Here is a 21,779-nt window from a genome sequence, read left to right on the forward strand (position 1 = left end):
ACACATCTGTTGGTGGAGTAACAGAGATGGCTTATACGGAGACTACAAGGAAGTGGGACTAGCTGAACAAGTGTCATGTGACCAAATGGTGCCTTCATGGACAACCGGAGAAACCCAATAGGGATATATAACATGACCATTAAGAGGAATTTTCATATGGGTTACACCAGGGATCTACCACTCCAGTCCTCGTGAGCTACTGTCCAGCAGGTTTTGGGTTCTACCCTGATGCAACACACCTGACTCAAATCACTGGGTCATTAACAGGCTTGTGCAGAGGTGTGTTGTAGTAGGAGAAATCTAAAACCTGCAGAACAGTAGCTCATGAGGACCGGAGTTGGAGACCCCTGCGTTACACCATCATAAACTCTGGTTCATATTCAACATTTTTTATAATTAAGTGATCCCAGCCCTGGTCTTCAAGGCCCACTATCCTGCAGGTATTAGATGTTTCCCTGCTGAAACATGCCTGATTCATATTAAATGGATCTTTTACAAGGTCCTAAGAAGTCTGCTATTGATGCATTAATTTGAGTTTGGGGAAACAAAGAAAGTCTACAGGACAGTGGTCCTTGAGGAGTGTAGCAGTGAGTGTGTAGCAGTGAGTGTGTAGTAGTGTGTAGTTGTCAGTGTGTAGCTTTGAGTGTGTAGTAGTCAGTGTGTAGCAGTGAGTGTGTAGTAGTGAAGGTTTAGCCTTTTTTATTTATTTTATTATTATTTATTTTATTTAAAAATTTTTTTTTACTTAATTAAGTTTTTACTTCATTTGCAATCCAAGTCATTGGTGTCTTTAACATTATTGCTATTTTGTTTGGTATTTTGATCATAGTGTCATGGCTCCTGGGTTTAGGTGTGTTCTTTGGTTTGTGTTAGGTTTTGATCATGGTTTAGGTTTCTGGTTTTCTCATGTCTAGTTCAGTTTGTAGTTTTCCCTCATGTCCTCTGTGTTTTCTGTTCCTGGCTCGTTAGGTCACCTGGTCCGATTTCTCATCCACTTCCTCATTAATTATTCTATGTATATATGCCCCTTGGTTTTCAGTTGTCTTTGTCAGATCCTTATGTGGTTCATCCCCTGTAATGTGTGTTTCCCTGTTTCTGAGCTTTGGGAGAATAAACCTTTTTGCCTGCACCAGCTCTGCCTCCTGCCTGATCTGCCTGCATTTTGGTTCCTCACCTCCACCAACACACAAAACACATAGAAGAGTTGTAAAGAGAAACTGACTGAGGTCTATCCTTCTACCCACTCGTTTTCGAACTAGAAACTGAGGCCTAACAGGCAGCTGATGGAACACTTGAGGGCCTGATTATTTGTGTTCATTTGTTTTTGTTAAGTTTTGTTTTGCTGTCTCCATTTGATAGATATGTCTTCTTTTGTGTTTTGTCAAAGTGTCCGAAATAAATCACAATCAATCGATAGAGCAATTGTTAGTCATAACGAGCGCGTTCGTTGTGGTTTTAAAGAAATATTATGAGATATAACAAGTTCTACTTTTAGGTAAAAACCAAGGTCATTCTCTGCAGTTCAAAGACACACGAGACACAAATTCCACACTGCACTCAATAATACTGTTATAGTAATTGTAATAGTTTTATCATTGAGAAATGACATGTCTTTCAAGCATTGGCCTATGATGGGAAAATGGCACCGCGTCATGATGAATAGTGTTGGAGAAAACCTTAAAAATGCACAAGTAATAAAGAACAGGTACTTTTTCCCCACATTATTAAAATAGGCAGGTTCTAATTTCCCACTTTCCTAATTAATCAGGTACTGTTCCACACATTTTCTTTATACCTTTCTCTTTAGGGTCTTCCCCTGCGTGTCCTTTGATGGATCAAAATATGACAGACTACTTCTCTCAATTAACTAGTTTATTAATTACAATTGATATGAGAAATGTGCAAATACAGAATTCTGGATTCGTATTACCTGTCCCCTGGACTAATACAACACGGAGTCTGCTGCTGTATCAGTCAGAACTCTCTAACTGATCCTGGAATCCTTTATATAGGTCTGATTATACACAGTTTTGCTGACTAATGCTGTAGCTGCACAAGTCTGGTTGGCTGCAGTCACAGGTCGACCACATGCAGATCTCTACAGCCTTCCTTGTGACCCCCATCTGCTTGTGTCCTAAAAAACAGGAAGAAGAAGACAATACACAGACCAGCAGATTTCCTCTGGACTCCGGTTAACTTAGACATTTCCTTTAAGTCTAACATTCCACATGTTGTTTTACCAGCAGACACAATTAATCAGCCCCTACATGTTCTTCTCACTCACCCCATATGAAGTCTCATTGTTGCTTAAGCACACTAGCACACTGTTAGTAAGTATATGAGCTTAAAGATAAGAGATATTTAATATGATTACCAGAGTAAGAATATAAGTGAAAATAAGTAGCACCCTTAAGTAATTCCTTGATGAGTATCCCAAAAAAATTATGTACAATAGTCAAAATGATTAATTTTACTATTTTTCTTTTAAATAAAACCATGACATTAAAGAATGCATGACTATGTTGTGTTATGGTTGAGATATTTAAAAAGTGTGGTATTAATGGAAGTCAATGGGAATTTGTTGTTCAATGTACTTTGATTTTTGTATGATTTTAATTTGTTGTTGTGTTTTTTACTTTGTTGTGTTTTTTAATTTGTTGTTGTGTTTTTTACTTTGTTGTGGTTTTTTAATTAGTTGTTTTTTAATTTGTAGTTGTGTATTTTAATTTGTTGTGTTTTTTTAATTTGTTGTGTTTTTGATTTGTGTTTTTTAATATGTTGTGTTTTTTTAATTTGTTGTGGTTTTTTAATTTGTTGTTGTGTTTTTTACTTTGTTGTGTTTTTTAATTTGTTGTTGTGTTTTTTACTTTGTTGTGTTTTTTTAATTTGTTGTGTTTTTTCATTTGTTGTTGTGTTTTTTACTTTGTTGTGTTTTTTAATTTGTTGTTGTGTTTTTTACTTTGTTGTGTTTTTTTAATTTGTTGTGGTTTTTTAATTTGTTGTGTTTTTTTAATTTGTTGTTGTGTTTTTTAATTTGTTGTGGTTTTTTAATTTGTTGTTTTTTAATTTGTAGTTGTGTTTTTTAATTTGTTGTGTTTTTTTAATTTGTTGTTTTTTTAATTTGTTGTTGTTTTTTTAAAATTGTTGTTGTGTTTTTTAATTGGTTGTGTTTTTTAATTTGTTGTTTTTTTAATTTGTTGTGGTTTTCTAATTTGTTGTTTTTTAATTTGTAGTTGTGTTTTTTAATTTGTTGTGTTTTTTTAATTTGTTGTTTTTTTAATTTGTTGTTGTTTCTTTTAATTTGTTGTTGTGTTTTTTAATTGGTTGCGTTTTTTAATTTGTTGTGTTTTTGATTTGTGTTTTTTAATATGTTGTGTTTTTATAATTTGTTGCTGTGTTTTTTAATTTGTTGTTGTGTTTTTAAGTTGTTGTGTTTTTTAATTTGTAGTTGTTGTATAGAAGAATTGTAAAGAGAAACTGACTGAGGTCTATCCTTCTTCCCACTCGTCTTCTAACTAGAAGCTGAGGCCTAACGGGCGGCTGATGGAACACCTGAGGGCCTGATTATTTGTGTTCATTTGTTTTTGTTTGTTTTTTTAATTTGTTGTGGTTTTTTAATTTGTTGTTGTGTTTTTTACTTTGTTGTGTTTTTTAATTTGTTGTTGTGTTTTTTACTTTGTTGTGTTTTTTTAATTTGTTGTGTTTTTTCATTTGTTGTTGTGTTTTTTACTTTGTTGTGTTTTTTAATTTGTTGTTGTGTTTTTTACTTTGTTGTGTTTTTTTAATTTGTTGTTGTGTTTTTTACTTTGTTGTGTTTTTTAATTTGTTGTTGTGTTTTTTACTTTGTTGTGTTTTTTTAATTTGTTGTGTTTTTTCATTTGTTGTTGTGTTTTTTACTTTGTTGTGTTTTTTTAATTTGTTGTTGTGTTTTTTAATTTGTTGTGGTTTTTTAATTTGTTGTTTTTTAATTTGTAGTTGTGTTTTTTAATTTGTTGTGTTTTTTTAATTGGTTGTGTTTTTTAATTTGTTGTGTTTTTTTAATTTGTTGTGGTTTTCTAATTTGTTGTTTTTTAATTTGTAGTTGTGTTTTTTAATTTGTTGTGTTTTTTTAATTTGTTGTTTTTTTAATTTGTTGTTGTTTCTTTTAATTTGTTGTTGTGTTTTTTAATTGGTTGCGTTTTTTAATTTGTTGTGTTTTTGATTTGTGTTTTTTAATATGTTGAGTTTTTATAATTTGTTGCTGTGTTTTTTAATTTGTTGTTGTGTTTTTAAGTTGTTGTGTTTTTTAATTTGTAGTTGTTGTATAGAAGAATTGTAAAGAGAAACTGACTGAGGTCTATCCTTCTTCCCACTCGTCTTCTAACTAGAAGCTGAGGCCTAACGGGCGGCTGATGGAACACCTGAGGGCCTGATTATTTGTGTTCATTTGTTTTTGTTAGATTTGTTTTGCTGTCCCCATTTGACAGATATGTCTTCTTTTGTGTTTTTTTGCTTTGACCTGATTCCTGGGTCCTGCCATGACGCTGCACCGTATAGCCTGCTTGTTCGAATGCAGAGTCTGGTATGTTCCTCGTGGTGATGTTTGTTGTTGGTGTTGTTTTAGCCTCATTTTATCCACATTGTTGACAAGAGATCTGGTGTTAGAGAAAGGCTAGGCAAACTCTTCCTTTCTGTCTGTCTATTACAGCTTAAACAGTTATTTTGATATTTCTCGATATAAATTTGTCTATCTGTAAAATTCCCTTTCAAATGACAAATTGAAAAGTATTTTTGGGAGTGGCTCTAGTCTCAGATAACTCACCATGCGCTTTCTGAAACAGCGCACCAGCCTGGCAGCATGCATTTCGTGTGTGAGGACGTATTCAATCGTATTGATCTTTGTAATTTTATAAATTCTGTTATACAGTCTAAAAGCCTGAAAGATATGCATTTTTGTTCTGAATGTGGGGATATCAAAATTGTATGGCTCAATTTCTTTCAGCATGGCCCAATACATCTTTGAGACCACAAGTTTTAATTTTTTATAACTAATTACTAAATTATTCCTGTTGATCATCTTCTTGAACATGAAAACAATCATTTGAAGCAGAAGTCCCTGATTATGTCTGTTTCTTACTCGAGTAAAATTGAGATCTTTTAGAAAAATTAGCTGACCTGTCTGACAATTCACAAATTCTGCGATTGTTTCATTCTCTGACTCTGGCTTGAAGAGTTTGTTTCTAGCAAGCAACGTCTCCTCTGGTAACACCGTATTTTCTTCCTCTTCACTCCCACGGAAACAATATTGGGAAGGTGGTTTGAGTTCTAAAAGTGTTTCCTTAAAAAAATAGACAATGTCTTCATCAACTTCTGGGAATTTGGTAATTAATAAATACAGAATATCTTTACGCCAAGCTAAATATTTGTTGGAATATTTCTTAATAATTTCCTTGTGAAGCAATGCCAGATGATATGGAGCCACATTAAACTTTTGACCCTTAACTTCAGGCCAGATCATCTTGAAAAGCCTCACGTATACTTTATAAAGTATTTGTGGAGTTGGCCCTGCATCTGTGTATAGAACAGTCTCATTTAAAAATCTTTTAAGAACTAATTGAACAGCTTTTTTATAAATGTCTTCTTCTTCTCCTTCTTCATGCTCTAGTTCTGTATCTGATTCTGATTCGGGGTATACATGCTTCAAATCTTTTGTTAACACCGGTATCAGTAGTGATTTGATATATTGTTTGTCTATATGACGCTTAAACAGGAATTTTATAAATGTGGACACAATCAGCTGATCCTCACGTTTGAGAAACATTAGCATCAGCAGATCTTTGCCGCCTATTTTGAAAGAAAGGTCCTTAAAAATTTTCCCAGGAAACTCCTCCACCCTGCCTGGTGACATATAAAACTTCTTACCTCTGACTTTCTTCAAGATTTGAGGGTAAAGGCGTCTGAAAATTTCTTGTAGACTGTCTGTAGGGTTAGTTAGCCGCGTTCTTAAAAAGGCTATGCCAATCAGTTTTTTAAGCATTGCAGCAATAAATGCTTGCCTTTCTGATTTAGGAAAGAATTGTTTTTCTGCCTCGTCAATGTCTAAAATCTTAGTGATACTTTCTGGAGGCCAGATGTCTTGTATTCCTTCTGAAGCTTTTGTCTCTGGTTCTGAAGCAGTCAGCTTGATTTCGTCAGCAGGCGTGCTTTCTCGGCACGTAAATTTATTAAGCATTGATAAAAGAAATGCTGTTTTCGTGATTTTCTTCTTCAGGAGGATTTTCTTAAAACTGAGGACAATTAAATCATTAAAAACTTTACTTTCTACCACCATTAGCAACAGCAGATCTTTTCCATTTGCGTTGTCATACAGTTCCTTCAAAATTTCTTTGTCTAGTTTTTTCAGTCTCTGTGGCGAGACATCAAATTCATGTTCTTGAACCTCTGCCCAAATTCTTTTGAAATATTTGGAGTGAAGGTTGTCCACTTCAGAGTCGGATAATGGAATGTAAGACTTGTAAACTGCCTTCGAAATTATGGAATCCAGAAGAGTTTTTATCACTGTTTGGTAAAAAGTTGTTTTATCCTCTTGACTTGGTTCAGATGTGTTGCTGGAGCTGCTTTGCAGTGGGGACACTGCATTGGTCTTTCGTCTAAACAAATATTTAAACATTTTATGTTTTATAAGTGTTGCTTGTCCTAACAAAATGTAGCTTCTAAATGTGGATGAGGGGAGGGTTAGGCTTAGTTTTAAACTTGCAGAGCCTTTAATCTATGACGATCAAAGGACTAGTTCGAAAAGCCACGCCCACAAAGTTGTCAGGGCAACAGCTGTGTAGGACGCAATGACGTTAACGCACGTATCCGTTTTTCTTTTTGTTTGTTTGTTTTTTCCTCCCCCACAACAATTTCGATCTCGCGATAGTTCCTGGAAGTTAGCCCCACCGTTAGCAACGCCCAGAGCCGTCCATATTTTCAGAGTTGCGACATCCGCTGACTTCCCTGTAAGAGCGGTCACGTGGGTCATGGAGCCTCTAATAGTTCCTAACGAACCCCGCGCTGCTAGATTCTGCTACGGAACAGACAGCAGCGATCGGATTACCGAGGGTGAAAACTAAATAAACATATTATTGCTGCATATACATGCATTATTATGTCAATGTTGATTTAAGTGATTTCACACATTTTTGGAGGGAAATATTCATCTCAACCAACAAGCTAGCATTTCAGACATGACGGTCCTCATTAGCCTCTATATTTCTTACTGCTAACCGTCCTTACAATTCACTTTGTAGGGTTAAATGATTAGCTTGTTAGGGCTTACTTTCGTCGATTAAAACCAGCCCTGTGGTAGTATGAAATGTCAGTACTTAAAGTCAACAATGAATACAACAGCGAATATCACACAGTACTGTGTCTCTCAGCTGCATTTCAAAGGTTTGTATGTAAATCCAAATCTGCACCGTCTCTCATAAACTGGATTAAAAAAAAAATTAAATAAAAACAACGTATCATGCTTAGTTTATGTTCTTCCCTCTTTGTCTTTTTATTTTAAATTATGCTTCATATATTCATATGTTTTTAATATCTTTGTAAAACCATTTTAATCACCATGTTGTTAAATTGTGCTGTACAAATAAAGTTGCTTTGCTTTGATTGTAAAAGGAAAAGTCTCACTGAGTAACAGTTTGGTTTAACTAAAAACTCACCTGACCTACTGGTGGGACTGGCACCGACAGGACAAGAAAACAAGGAAACCTTTCAAAAAACACATTTTTTATTGACATAAGACAACAGGGCAAGGCAATGAAGTAAATAAATCAGTTTCAGTTTGCATAGTGAAATGATAGAAATAAACGGTGGGGAAAGGAAAAATGACAAACTGATGGATGTCAGTGTTCCTGCCTTCTGCTCCTAAACAAATAAAAAACATTTTTTAAAATGGCAGTAATGACTAAATCGACTACAGAACATAAATGTAGAGCAGCTGTAACATGAGCTAATATCAGTGAGTGTTACCAAAAAAGTCAGCAAGTATGTGTGAAAAAGTAAGCATGAGCATGGAAAGCAAAAGGGGACATGACAGTTTTAATAAATATTTAAACAGTTTAAATAAAATTTATTGGATAATGGATGATCAAGATTATCAGATCTTGTGATCAAATGGTGGCTAATAAGTTTCTATCCAGATGGGGGTAAAGTGCTCAGTTTAAAAAGATGGAACCAAAGAGGACGAGAAGAAAATAAAGTTGGTGACTTTCCGTCTCACTGCTGAGCGTTTGCAGTCTAATGAGGAGCCTGAGCTGTGAAATGTCACACACACGAGGATTTCCTCCTTCGTCCAGTGTGAATATACACTTAAACCATGATTGCTTTATATTAATGTATCAGACATCCATGAGATGATTTAATTAAAACACACACTTCATTGTCTTCATCATGCATGACTGAACGAGTTAAAAGCTTAAATATTAATATCTTTTTAATGACTTTGATCATAGTTGGAAGCGTTTCTGCTAATTTGCCTCAGCGGAGGCGATGAGCCGGAGATAAGAGAGGTCAGGACTCGGATGAGCTCACGGCGACCCCGACGGCACCATTGGCTGCTGCGTTTCACCTGCATCACCTTCAATAATTTATCCCACCTCCAAAGATTCCCACACTTAATCATTCCATGTTAAAAATCCACATGGATCATTATGGAGTGTGATAAATGTCAGCGTTGCTGCTTGATGTCTGTTTACCTTGTACATGAGTTTAATTAGAGTCTGCCACGCCGTGCTGTGCTTGAAGTGATGATGGTAGTTAGATCTGATGGCAGGAGGATGAGCCCAGTCAACATGCGCCATCCCAGACATGAGCCTGCTCACCTGAAGATGGAAACAGGGACTCGTACGAACCAGAGAACAGAATATAGAGACCGATGACTTGACAGCTCCCCTGAGAGGACACCGCATCATGAAAATGGGTGCTGATGATGTGTAAGCAGAAGTGATGAGCTACTACCTCCTGTCCAGGATATTTCATGCATCAACACAGCAGACAGTAACTAACATATTTGTAGAAAAACCTGTAAACACACATTGTGATTTTAGCCATCATGCTCTGTAAGTTCACTGCAGGCCAAACCGCATGTAGCTTGGATATGACAACATGTCACATTACGATCTTTACATGAACGTAAACAAAGTTTTGTTGAGCCGACGGCGCTGCTTACTGCAGCGTTGGTGAATATGTCCGCCTGGGAGCTTCGGTTTCTTTCTGTGCTACATTTTTCTCTCTGGTCACGACTTCTGCTGCCACAACACACCCAGATTTGCTTTGTCTGAATTCCATCTTTTACCTTTTGCCTCTTTGGTTTACTGTTCAGGTTTGTTTGGGTTTTTCCTCAACTGGATCAGCATCATGTTGATCAGTATGTAATTCCATGCTGTCCTCCTTCTGGTTAGTTAGCAGACAAAGGTTATATCAGGTCCACCTTGCTAGTTCTGGGTTGGAGCCCTTTGGCATCAGAACTGTCTTAATACTTGGAATCATAACTTCAGCAAGGTGGTGGAAACCTTCCTCAGAGGTTTTCTCCATATCAACATGAAGCATCACACAGTTGCTGCAGGTTTGTCGGCTGCATCCATGATGAGAATCTCCCGTTCCACCACATCCCAAAGCTGCTCTACTGGACTGAGATCTGGTGGCTGTGGAGGCCGTTGGAGGCCAGTGATACTCCGTTGGATGTGTTGTGTGTTCAGAGATGATATTCTGCATACCTCTGTTGGAACAAGTGCTTATTTTATTTCATGTTGCTTTTGTGTACTGCCCGTTCTCCTCTGACCTGTGATCAGAGTTGGCGTAGAACTAAAGTTTTTATCCACAGTCAAAGGTTTCGCTGTGATTCTTTCATGTTGTTCATCTTTCTGGATGATGGATACGGAGCTTTGACCTCCTCGGACACGAGCTTTAGTTTGACTTTCATTAGAGATTTCTTCTGCTGTTTGGGTTTAGGAGGAACCAATAAATAGAATTTTATGATTTATGGTTATACAAATTTTTATAATTATAGATATAAAAATATAATTTTAAATTAAAAATCAAAATCTCTTCTGGCAGTAGCACATGGCAGCGTAAGTGTTCAACACAGAATTTAGCATCATGGTGCAGCAAATATGTGATGTCCTGGTATGAGGATCTAGGACTCAGCAGGTTAAACACCAGCAGCAACATGGCGGATATGCTTCCTGGAATATTTTGTCATTACAGCTATTTGGACAATTCATCTTTACATCAAATGAAGGAAATAGTGTTCAAATGAGAAAACCCTGAGAAGTAACTCCCTTAAGGTTTTTCTGTGAAATGATCAGTTTTAACTTTGTCCAATGAGCCTTTAAAGTCATTTGTAAGCTTTAGAAATCAGAGCAGAGTTTCTTGCTCCTCAGCTTGGTGTGACAGTCCAGTCTGAGGGGCCCACTGGTCCAAAGATTAAAGAGAATTCTGTTATTATTTATTTGCTTCCAGCTGCCACCACCACAAACCACGACACAGCTTTGAAGAGCGCCGGCTTTGATGGAAATGTAATTTTCAGGTGTCTGTCCTCTCAGGCTTGTCACGTCAGCCCTGAGCAGAGAGCGGAGGATGACTCCGAATTCAGGCCTCCTTGATGAAGGTGCAGACAAAGTGCCATTAGTATAACATGAGTTGACCCTGTCTGCGTGCATCCTGTTTAAAAGTGATGGAGATTATTCAGATGCAGCAGAGACAGTGGTTTAGATTTAGATTTTAGATTTGCACCCGTTCTTCCACCAGCATCACTATTAGTCAGGAAATGCGTGGAGAGGTCCTGTATTTATACCCCAAATGAATTTGTTTTGCAGTGATGTGATATTGATTCATTCATACGTAGAAATTCTAAAACAAATTCAGCATAGAACAACATGATGAACCCAAAAGAAAAGAATTAAAAACATGCAAAAAAGTGCTTGTTGCTCCACAAAATAAAACAACTTCCACATAAATAGATGATAATTAAATAAATAAATAAATAAAAAACACTTTTGCATAGTGCAGAAAAACATATATGTGCAAACTAATGCTTCAGCTTGTTCAGTTCAGTAACGGCGCAGGAACAAAGTTGTTTCTGTAACATCTAGTTTTTCCTTTCGTCACCAAGAACCTCCGTCTCCGAAAGGAAGACACTGACTGAGACTCGCTATGTAAAGGACAGGAGTCTTTATTTAGAATAAAATAAGCTATCTGCTGTAACTGCCTGGTGTCCAAGTATTTGGTGTTGTTGCATCATAGAGCATCATGTTGGACATCTGGCTGCGTCTCCTGCTGCTCATACTGGAGAGATGCTGTTGAAAACTACATTAGGTTTGAACACCAAAGTAAAAATTTTAACTCAAAGACTGCAGGAAGTTGTTGTCCCTTCATTGTTTACTTGAAATAAACAAACCTTATTTGCAGTTTGGGCCAGTCCACAAGCCAGATTTTCTTCTCCTTTCTTATAATCAGTGGTTATTTTAGGAAATATCACCCCCTAGTGGGCTGTTGTTGTAACTGCACAATGTTGTCCAGGTGGTTTGATCCGCTTGGGTAGCGTAGTGTGCAAGCAAACCATATGAAATGAAGGTGCAACATTCCCCACCCAACCAACAGAGACTCCCAGACTATCGTAGAGTGAATGTGCTCTGTGTCAAACAACCAAACTTTTAAATAACGTATTCCCCTCCTCGCCAGAGGTGGCGCTGCATCAGGAATTACTGAAGGAGAAGACGAGGCCAACAAGAAAACTCGCTCATCTGTTGGTTAATGCAGGGGAACTTCCAAGTCATGTTGCACATTCACACTGCCCTAAATGATTCCAAGCAAACAAACTAGTATTCAGTTCAGGAAAGCTGGAGGGAAAGCACCCTTAACCCTTTAACTGCCAGCTCCACTTAATATGAATCTTATGAAATATTTGTGTGAGAAAACCTGCCACAGCCATCTCTACCATTTGTGTTGGGTATGTTATGCTGAAAGTAAGTCTGTTTCCCCGTTACTGTTTCAAATTTTGACAATTTAACTATTGTTACTATAATATAAACTCTCATCTGAACCACTGTTGCTGTCCAAAGGAAAAGAAAAATACAAAAGAAACATTTATCTGTTGCTTTAATTTTAGTGTGAAGCTAAATGCTCTCATCATCGCTGTGTGGACACGGGTTTCCTTCTCATGGACTTCCTCTATGGTGACCGAGCCCTGCTGAAAACAGCTATGCAAATAAGACTTCTCTGAGTCCATGTTTTCTACTATTAATTATAGATAAAGTTTGTGTTTGTATTGGACACCCCAGCCCAGAACCTTCACAGTGCTCCCAAACAGAGCTCAGGCATGTTTAGTGACACGTCTGATGGATGATGGTGTGTGCAGAAACCACTGCGACAGTCTGTGTCCTGCAGCGCAGAGGTCTAAACTCAGGTCAGCCTCTGGAATGCTGGGGTGCCAACTGGCAGTAAATGGGAGCACAGCAGCGCTGAAACAGCACAGGGCAGCATCTGGAAAACTTCTGTTTCATTTCCTGACACTCACCTGCAGCTGCTGCAGACGGTTGCCAAAGATGCTCCGACAGGACCTGATCCAAACCACAGCAGCGTGTTGGCTGCTCGGACCGCCGGTGCTCAGAGCCCTCAGGTTTTACCTTTTTTTTTTTTTATCTCAGGCCTGTTTATTTACATTAATAACTGATGTGTTTTTAATCATTAACTTGGTCTGTGTAATAGTCACCAAACTCCACTCAAATACGTGTAAATAGTTGATTTTATTGGGACTATTTTCAGCAGAGGAATAGTACAAAGCTGTTGCTCTGTGGTGGATAGTCAGCGTTTAACTGTCACCAGTTTGTTTTCTTTTTTTAACCAAGATGTTGCAGATGATGTGTGGACTGACTGCGGAGCTAATCACACCGAGAACATAGCGTCCTGACTCTGTCTTAATGAGCATCTGTACCACAGAAGACTTTAGCTGATGAACTCATGCACAGCACTCGTTCAGAGCAGGAAAAAACTGAAAGATAAAAAGAAAAACTCAAACTTTTGTCCTTTAGTGCTCTTTGAAGTCTTTCTGCAGGCTGAGGATGAGGAAGGACCACATGTGTGAGCAGTGATGGTTGCTGTGCTGCAGCTATAGAGCTGTGTGTGCGTTTGTTTGGTGTGTGTGTGTGTGAGCAGGAGGAGACGGATGTTTTGCATCATCTCTCATCACAAACTCATATGATACCTGCGTCGCCGCAGCAGGAAGTGACTCAAACAGAAGCGTCACATTGTTTACGTTCCTTAAATGAGTCGTTCCAAAGGTAACAGCCGACCATCTCTAAAAACGTTATCAGGGATGGAAACAAGCCAGAAACTGTGTTAGAGACACAAATACACACATAATTATCAGATTTTTTTCTGATTTATTTGCTTACACGGATGTTTGTGTCCTTTTTTTTCCTCCCACAGTCCTCTAAGCAAACTGATGATTTCTCATCAGACCTTCTCATCAGAGTTTAACTGTCTGCATCACGTCACCCAGACCTGCTGCCACCATCATTACAGAGTTTACAGCACATCTGCTGTTCTCATGTATGACACAAACGTCATCCAGATCTCAGCCATCACTGCTAAATGTCTCACATATGATGTGTAAACAATTTATAGCGCCGACAACGAATCTGAATCACATAAGGCTGCTTCACAGCTGAGGATGAACTAAGAACTGAAATCTAAATAAAAACACTCGCATAGCAACAGTTAGCTTAAAAATCAGCTCTTAAATAAAATTTGTTTTATAATAAAGAAATATTAAGAAAAATTCAAATCAAAGTATGTCCTTTTTTTAAAATTGAATAAATTACATAAAATATGCTCAGTCACATTACAGCAAAACTGAAGGGTATTTGTGGGTGGTTGGGTGGAAAAAAGGGTGTAGGGGGTTGGATGAGGGGAGGATGATAGTGCCCTGGTTTCTGGGGTGTGCAGCTGGAACTTTGGGTGGGTGCTGGCCTGCCGATCTTGACCCACCGGGGCCTGTGCCTCGTGACCACGGGGAGGCTCTGGCTGGGGCCTTCCTCTGCCGCCCTCACGGTGGGTCCGAGGTGGCCTTCGTGGTGAGGTGGCTTGGGTTCTTGCTCCGCTGTTCGCCCAGGTCTGCCTCTAGCCTCCGTAGACGTGTGGTCACATTTGCAGGTCTCACTCACCACTCCTCATCACTGATCCCTCCTCATTCCTCATCCTCTGCATGCTGACGCGGTCAGTCTTCCAGTGGGTTTATACACTAAGAGATGCTCTTGTTTAGGTTTTTCTGTGTGTTTCTGGTACTTTGGTTGTTTTTGTGATACATTTTTGTTTCATTTTTTCGTTGTTGTTTTGGTTATTCATGTATTTGATTATTCTTTTAGGAACTTCTAATGACTGTCAGCTTAGTTTACCTGTAAAATCTGTAGGAAATTCTCTGCTGTGTTTCTGTACAGGTGTAGCAGTTGGCTGTCTAGGTTGGATTGAAGGGTCGTTTCTTCTATCTACTGTGTCCTTGTCTCCTCTTTCTTTTTTCTGCTTTTCTTTTTAATTCTGTTCACTATTCTTCTTTTTTTCTGTCCCCTCCAGTCATGTCCAGCAAGATTACAGAGGAGTCTTATTCCCATAAATCTCCTCTTGGCAAAGCAAATTTGTTTGGCACATCACAGCCAGACCATCATTGTGCTGCTGCCATGCTGGACAAGAGAAGTTAGAAATAAAAACAAAAACAAAGTGGCAGGAATTGTTGTGATTCTGTGTTTTGTGTCTGTGACCGATGAGTTTTATTTTTCTCTCTGATTATCGAAGCGAGACACACCGGTTGCTGCAGCACATTTGTGTCAAACTCAAATTGCCAGACTTTAAACACACCAGCCTCCCATTGAGCTTTACAAGTGAACCAAACAGAGGTTAAATGTGTGAGTTTGGGCTTCAGCAAGCACCAAACAACATGGGTGTGAAACCCTGGAGGACCACTTTGTGTCACGTGCTGTGTGTCTGTTTCCATCAGTCGCTCTGGTTTCAGGTTCTGGTCGGAAGCTCAACATCAAACTGTGGACTTCCCTGTTCTGACTGGTTGTGTTCTGTGTTTCTCCAGGTGGAGCGGGAAATCGCCATTCTGAAACTCATAGAGCATCCCCACGTTTTAAAGCTTCATGATGTCTATGAAAACAAGAAATACCTGTAAGTAGATCCAGGTGTGCAGCATTCAGCTCACTAAACACAGAGGTTGTTTTTTTCATCTTGTAATCCAACAACAGCATGTTTCTACTGATGATTAAAGGTGAAGTGTGCACAAACTACTAACATCTAGTGGTAAAGATGGGTATAGAAATGACATACAAAGCACAGTTGTGAATAGATGGTGGCTGTCAGTTGCCAAAATTTTTCCAGATTTTTAACATGTTTTCATGTGTGAGTGGATCCAGTGGCCTCAGGTGCAGCAATGACTTAAAGGTAACTACATGTGTACTGTCTTCTTCTATGGTCCTTTTAAGGCGTTACTTATCTGAAACGGTGCTCTAGTTCCTGTCAAACAGCAGGTACAACAGTTTTTAAGCTTTACACATGAAGCCGGTCCTTCCTCCATCTGCCTTCTGCCTGTCTGCAGCACCGTCTGATGGCCGGGGTATCACTGAGCCAGGGGTCCGGCTTCATTTTAGTAGACGAACGTTTTAAAGGCGCGATGGAGTCCAAGATCTCTGTGCAGGTGTAATGGAAAGAAGAAATAAATTCTTCAGGACAATGAAGAAGGATCAGTCCTTCGCTGAGATGTAATTCAGTGCTTCTAAAGGCAGCAGCAGACCGCCCTGCTGTGGAGGGGGTGGTAGAGCGGCGAAGACGTGCCGGCAGCATGGGTTTGACCACAGGGGAGGCGCAGTAAAGTCAGATATGATAGAGAGATGATCTGAAACACATGTGTCCCAAATCTCTGTACTGGATACAGGAAGTCCATGAGAAATAATGAAGTCCAGTGTATGACCAAGTCTCACTGATGAGTCAGGCTGAAGGAGTCTAAAGCCACTTCTGTCCTTTGTTTAATTTATTTCTTTATTGTTCTGTTTTATTTATTTATTTGCTTTTATTCACTCTTATTTATGAATTTATTTCCATATTTTTTATTTATTATTAATCTTTGTTATTAATTCATTAGTATATTGTAGTTTATTTTTTCCGGTCAGATTTCTTTTTAGTTTTTTTCCCTCTGTTCATTTTGCTTTTTAAGAGATGGAAGTAACTTTAGGCATTAAGGAGTTAGGACAACTTTAAGTAAGTCTTTTCTGGTTTTCTTGTGTCTGTCATCATTGTTTTTAATTCTCATCTTCAAATTGTACAAAAACACAATGAAGGCTTTTTCACTTGTTCTTCATTTTCTCAGTTTCTGTGTTTGAGTTTGCTTCAGAGAGAATGAAAATGGTCTGTGTGACAGTAAAACAGCACCACTGTGACGTAATGATTCATCTCAGTTTAGAAGTAACTCCTGGGATGATTTCTTCCTTTTAAGACGAACCAGTAAACGGATTAATATCTGCACCACTCCTGAAGAGCGACCTGCGTTCTGGTGTTAAAATCCCTCATAATAAATTGAAAGAGCAGTTTAACTTTTATGTAGCAGAACTTTGTGCTCTTTTATTCAGAGAAATGTGCCCTCAGCCTGTATATCCTGCGTTTATCATAAACATTCATCTGCAGCATGTTGCTGCAGCGCCGCAGCTTAATGCGCCGTTCAATAATTGATAAAGGCGGCGCCGTCAAATGGAGCAGGAATTTGTTTTCTTAATGTTGCGAGGACAGGGACGGATGGTCATCACAGATGCAAAGAGTTTGACGCAGAAACTCTCCCAACTCACAAATCACAGCCGAGCACATTTCTAATTTAAACAGCTCTGACAGGTAAACGCTCGAGCAGGTCCCTTAATCTGCTAATAAATCAGGCCGTGAGGAAGACGAGGAAGACGAGGCCGGGAGGGATCAGCCACGACTCTGAGGAGTGAACGCAGGAGATGGATCAAACATTTAAAATCATAAAACACACAAGGCCTCATGGGTGGGGATTTTCTCAGGGGTCAGTGTACTGTGGTGGCTTCGACATGCCACAGCCAGATGCTCTGCAGTTATTGACTGAACCTTTTCATTTAGACCTCTTATTTTGAGAAAAGATAAAACTCACATGAAAGACACAAAGATACAGCATTTTTACTAACTTACTGATGTCACGTCTCTAATAAGATTAACAGAAGAAGCTGCTTTAGTTGGATGAAAATCTTTTGGTCTTTATTTGTTTTTGAAGTGGTTTTGACTTTCAGCTGATTTAGAATCAGTTTAGTTCTGTTCAGTAAAATAATAATAATAATAATATTTTTGCCTTCTATTTACGTATTCTTGTCCTGATATGAGCAGTACAGATTCAGTGCCTGACACTTCTCCGTCGTCCTGTGCAGGTACCTGGTGTTAGAACACGTGTCTGGAGGCGAGCTTTTCGACTACCTGGTGAAGAAGGGACGGTTAACACCCAAAGAGGCCAGAAAGTTCTTCAGACAGATCATCTCAGCTCTGGACTTCTGTCACAGCCACTCCATTTGGTCAGTCCCTCCCACACACACACACACACACACACGCACACACCGAGTCTTTTCTCTGTTCAGAAATCGTAGGCTGGTTCAGTGTACTTTTCTGTTTCAAGGTGCAGGATATAGAAGGATGGGGGCGGGGGGTTGGCCACGGCACAAAGAAGCCACTGCATCTGATTTATCACTGCTCACTGACCACTGCAGCAAAAGCAACTGCAGCAGCTCTGTGTTACCAGACTCCAGGGAGGGTCTGTAGCTGGGTGGAAGCTGTCGGTGCTGTCCCATGTGGCACAAGGCTGGTTTCTTCTGGAGGATTCTGGTAATACAACCAGACCTTTCCCACATTGGCTGATTTTAGATGATTCCCTGCTTGTTGTCAAGTTCTCCACAAGTCTGTTAACCCTTAAAATACTTTTGTCCATCAGCCGTCAGATTATGAAGTACAATGATGTAAAATGAATGTATGAATAGATATAGCAGCATAAAGGCCGACCAGAAGAAGAAAGCAGAATTTATTACTAACAGAACTTTGTAGAAATAACACACAGATCAACAGTGACCAAACCTTTTCTCATCTCATCGTTCTCTCAAGTCTTGGCTTACAGGAGAAAGAATATTGTTATTGAAACAAACACACAACAGAAACTATTTCCATGTTTCCACTTTTTCCTCATTTCCAGTTATTCCTGCTACTATTTACCTGCTATCCTCACTAAACCAACTCCAGCTCAGCTGCTTTGTGGCGCCACCGTGCATCAGAAATGTCTTCTTGGCTTAATTCCAGCCATAGAGGAGCATTATTTTTCTTCTTTTCACACACACATAGAACTTTCTGCTCACTGGTTGATCTTTGGCTGCTCCTGATTGGACGTTACCATCAATCTAAGCTCTCTGATACACTGGTTTAAATCATATTTAGAGAACAGGAAGTACTTTGTGTCAATAGGTAACTTTACATCTGAGCAGACAAAAATTAAATGTGGAGTTCCCCAAGGTTCCATCCTGGGGCCTCTTCTGTTTAACATCTACATGCTCCCACTGGCACAGGTCATATGGATAAAACAAAATTAGTTACCATAGCTACGCAGATGACACACAGATATATATTACAATGTCACCAGGAGATCGAGGCTCCATACAGGCTCTTGGTAAATGTATTGAGGAGACTAATGACTGGATGTGTCGGAACTTTCTCCAGTTAAACAATAACAAAACTGAGGTGATTGTATTTGGAGCCAAAGAGAAACGATTAAAGGTCACCACAGAGCTTCAGTCTATACACTTAAAATCCACCAACCAGGCCAGAAATCTGGGTGTATTGATGGACTCAGACCTTAACTATGAAAAACACATTAAGGGAATTACAAAATCAGCCTACTATCACCTTAAGAACATGTCAAGGGTAAAAGATCTGATGTCTAAGCAGGACCTGGAAAAACTAGTCCATGTTTTCATCTTCAGTCGGCTTGATTATTGTAACAGTATTTTTACAGGTTCTACCTAAAAAAAATCAATTAGACACCTGCAGCTGATCCAGAACTCTGCTGCTCGAGTCCTCACTAAGACCAAGAAAGTGGATCACATCAGTCCAGCTCTGAGGTCTTTACACTGGCTGCCTGTTCGCCAGAGAATAGACTTTAAAGTTCTGCTGCTGGTCTAGAAAGCTCTGAATGGTTTAGGACCAAAATACATCTGTGAGCGCTTGACCCAGTATGAACCTACCAGAACCCTCAGGCCATCTGGTTCCAGTTTCTTATCAGTTCCCAGAGTCAGAACCAGACATGGAGAAGCTGCATTCAGCTTCTATGCTCCACATGTCTGGAACAAACTCCCAGAAAGCCTCAAATCAGCTGAAACACTCAGTTTATTTAAATCCAGGTTAAAGACCCACCTGTTCTCTGCTGCATGGAACTAGTTTTTATTTAGAAGTCAAAATCTACATCTGGTTCTTTTAAGCTGGAAGCATGTTTTAATATTGTCTTTAACTTTATTTCTTGCATTTTATCTATTTTATTCAGCACATTCCTTCTGTTTTTATTTCATTAATTGCATTTCTTTTAATCTTTATTTATTATTTATTATTTTTTTTAATGCACTTGTATTGCTTTCTGCACCCTGCTGTAATGATTTATGTAAAGCACTTTGAATTGTCTTGTACATGAAATGTGCTATACAAATAAATTTGCCTTTGGCTCTGATTGGTGGAAAGTCTGACAGGAAGTGGCTTCATCATCATGCCCAGGTCTAAATAAAGGTCTCTTAGCAACATAGTAATGATAGTGATCTTTTTATGATGAAATGTGATAAATAATGCTGTTATCATGGATCATTGTGGATTTACCAGATAGAGTCTCTGAGTGAACACTAAGTTTAGTGGCTGGATTGTAAACCTCCTCGACGGGAGATAAATAACTGGAAAACTTCTGTAGACCATCTAAAGGGTAGCTGTCCATCAGTTTACCCCACAGAGCTACACACTGCCGCTCCTGAGACACTGCTGATGATACAAGTGATAGCGCTTGGGGGCGGCAAGGATCTAGCAGAATTTTAAGAGTTAATGACCCGATAATCTGAGTTAGGTGTGTCAAAGCAGTAAATCTTTGCTTTAGTGGAATGACTCAGAGTCAGAAAGGCAGGAAGTCAACCTGTAATTCCTCAGGTATTGTCAGTAAATAGTTTTTAACTGATTAAAATGTAGTAGTTAACAGTATAGTTAGTTCATGTTCTTGGACATTTCTTTGATATATGGTCATCATTCCTGAAAGCATTGAAGTGATTGCTCCATCTGAATGACTGAACAACCGGTTTCCTCCTGCTCTTCAGCCTCTTTCCTCATCAGCTGTTGCCGGGGGCGACTTTAGAGGCTGCAGCTCTACTTGATCTCTTTTCATCTGTCTGAAACCTTTACTTCCTCCACTCATGGCTGCAGCACTGTGGATCTAAGAGCAACTGCAGATCAAAGGCATCTGACTGTTGGCATTAGACATCCAGTGTTTGGCTTTGAAGGACTAAATTTATTCCATACTGTGTGTTTTCTAGATGAACCATGGGGACAGTAAGCTACAGCTGAGTTCTCCGGTTCATAATGTCTTTACTTCTGCTTTCGAGTAAAATGCTGGAGTTTTATATCATCACCTAATGGCTGCAACAGACTCACCTTGTAGCACACAGAACAAAAATGTTTCCTATTTCATACTTCCTGCAGAAGCTGATGCACAACAGGAGCTGCTCCGTTCAAACACACCAGCAGAAAGATTCAAAGCTAAAAGCTCATTTCCTTTAAATAAAATGATAATGTTACTGCTTCCAGAAGTTTTTTAAAAATGCAGCCTGAAAGTGTTTAAATAAACACAAACAGCACTGAAAAGGATTTAGAATCAGGATTAACTGGTTAACTAAAACAGATGGAGAATGTATAAAAGTAAGATACACAGCATCTAGATAACTTCCATTCCTGAGCATGGTTTTGAATTTTTATTCATTTCCGTTTGTGTCATTTAAAAGCAAGTATAGGACTATTGTACTATATTATACTATATATATATATATATATATATATATATATATATATATACATATAGTACTATACTATTAGTCTCAATATCTATGTTATTGAACATTTTTAACAGAAACAACTTGTAAAAAATTATTTAAAAATACTGTTTTAAATAATTCCTTAATAGTTTTATATAATTATTGTTAAATCTTATAGAAAATAAAAAATAAAGGTTTTTTATTTTTTAGATAAATCTTTATTCTAGTTTGACATCGTTTACCTGAAAGTTTTATTACAGATGTTTCTTTTTATGTAAGTTAATTTTTTATTCTACACTCATCATTATAAAATTTGATTTAATGATTTAATTGTATTTATTTTGTCACTAACAGTCTAAGAGCTAAGGTAATGTAATGATGCACAAACAGCTTTTTATCAACAAAAACACAAAAACATAAATCAGGAGATTAGGCTTTCAGCCTTAATTCACAACAAAGTCATCTCAAGGTAATTTTACAGACACATTCCTGTTCAACCCAGTTCATTAAAGTCCAATTATAATCCAATTAAACCAAATCAGTTATATTATCCACATTAGTCCTGTTCATACAAAGCAATTTATATAGATAATTATCAGGCTAAGGAGATCGCAGTGCAGAGAAAAAAGCTGTCTTTTAACAGGAAGGAAAACCTCAGTCAGAACCAGA

The 21,779-nt window shown here is 38.4% G+C and overlaps 1 protein-coding gene across 10 annotated transcripts in view; it reads left to right on the top strand.

The window, feature by feature from the left end:
- Positions 1 to 21,779, top strand: part of LOC121636666 (serine/threonine-protein kinase BRSK2-like) — a 191,725-nt gene that overhangs the window by 123,246 nt on the left and 46,700 nt on the right. For all 10 annotated transcript variants that reach the window (XM_041980390.1, XM_041980433.1, XM_041980442.1 and 7 more), the window contains exons 3-4: positions 15,104 to 15,189; positions 17,448 to 17,588. In XM_041980390.1, coding sequence (XP_041836324.1) covers positions 15,104 to 15,189; positions 17,448 to 17,588 — 227 coding nt within the window. The remainder of the gene's footprint in view (positions 1 to 15,103; positions 15,190 to 17,447; positions 17,589 to 21,779) is intronic.

Source organism: Melanotaenia boesemani, chromosome 1, assembly GCF_017639745.1.
Source record: "Melanotaenia boesemani isolate fMelBoe1 chromosome 1, fMelBoe1.pri, whole genome shotgun sequence".
NCBI classification, from domain to species: domain Eukaryota; kingdom Metazoa; phylum Chordata; class Actinopteri; order Atheriniformes; family Melanotaeniidae; genus Melanotaenia; species Melanotaenia boesemani.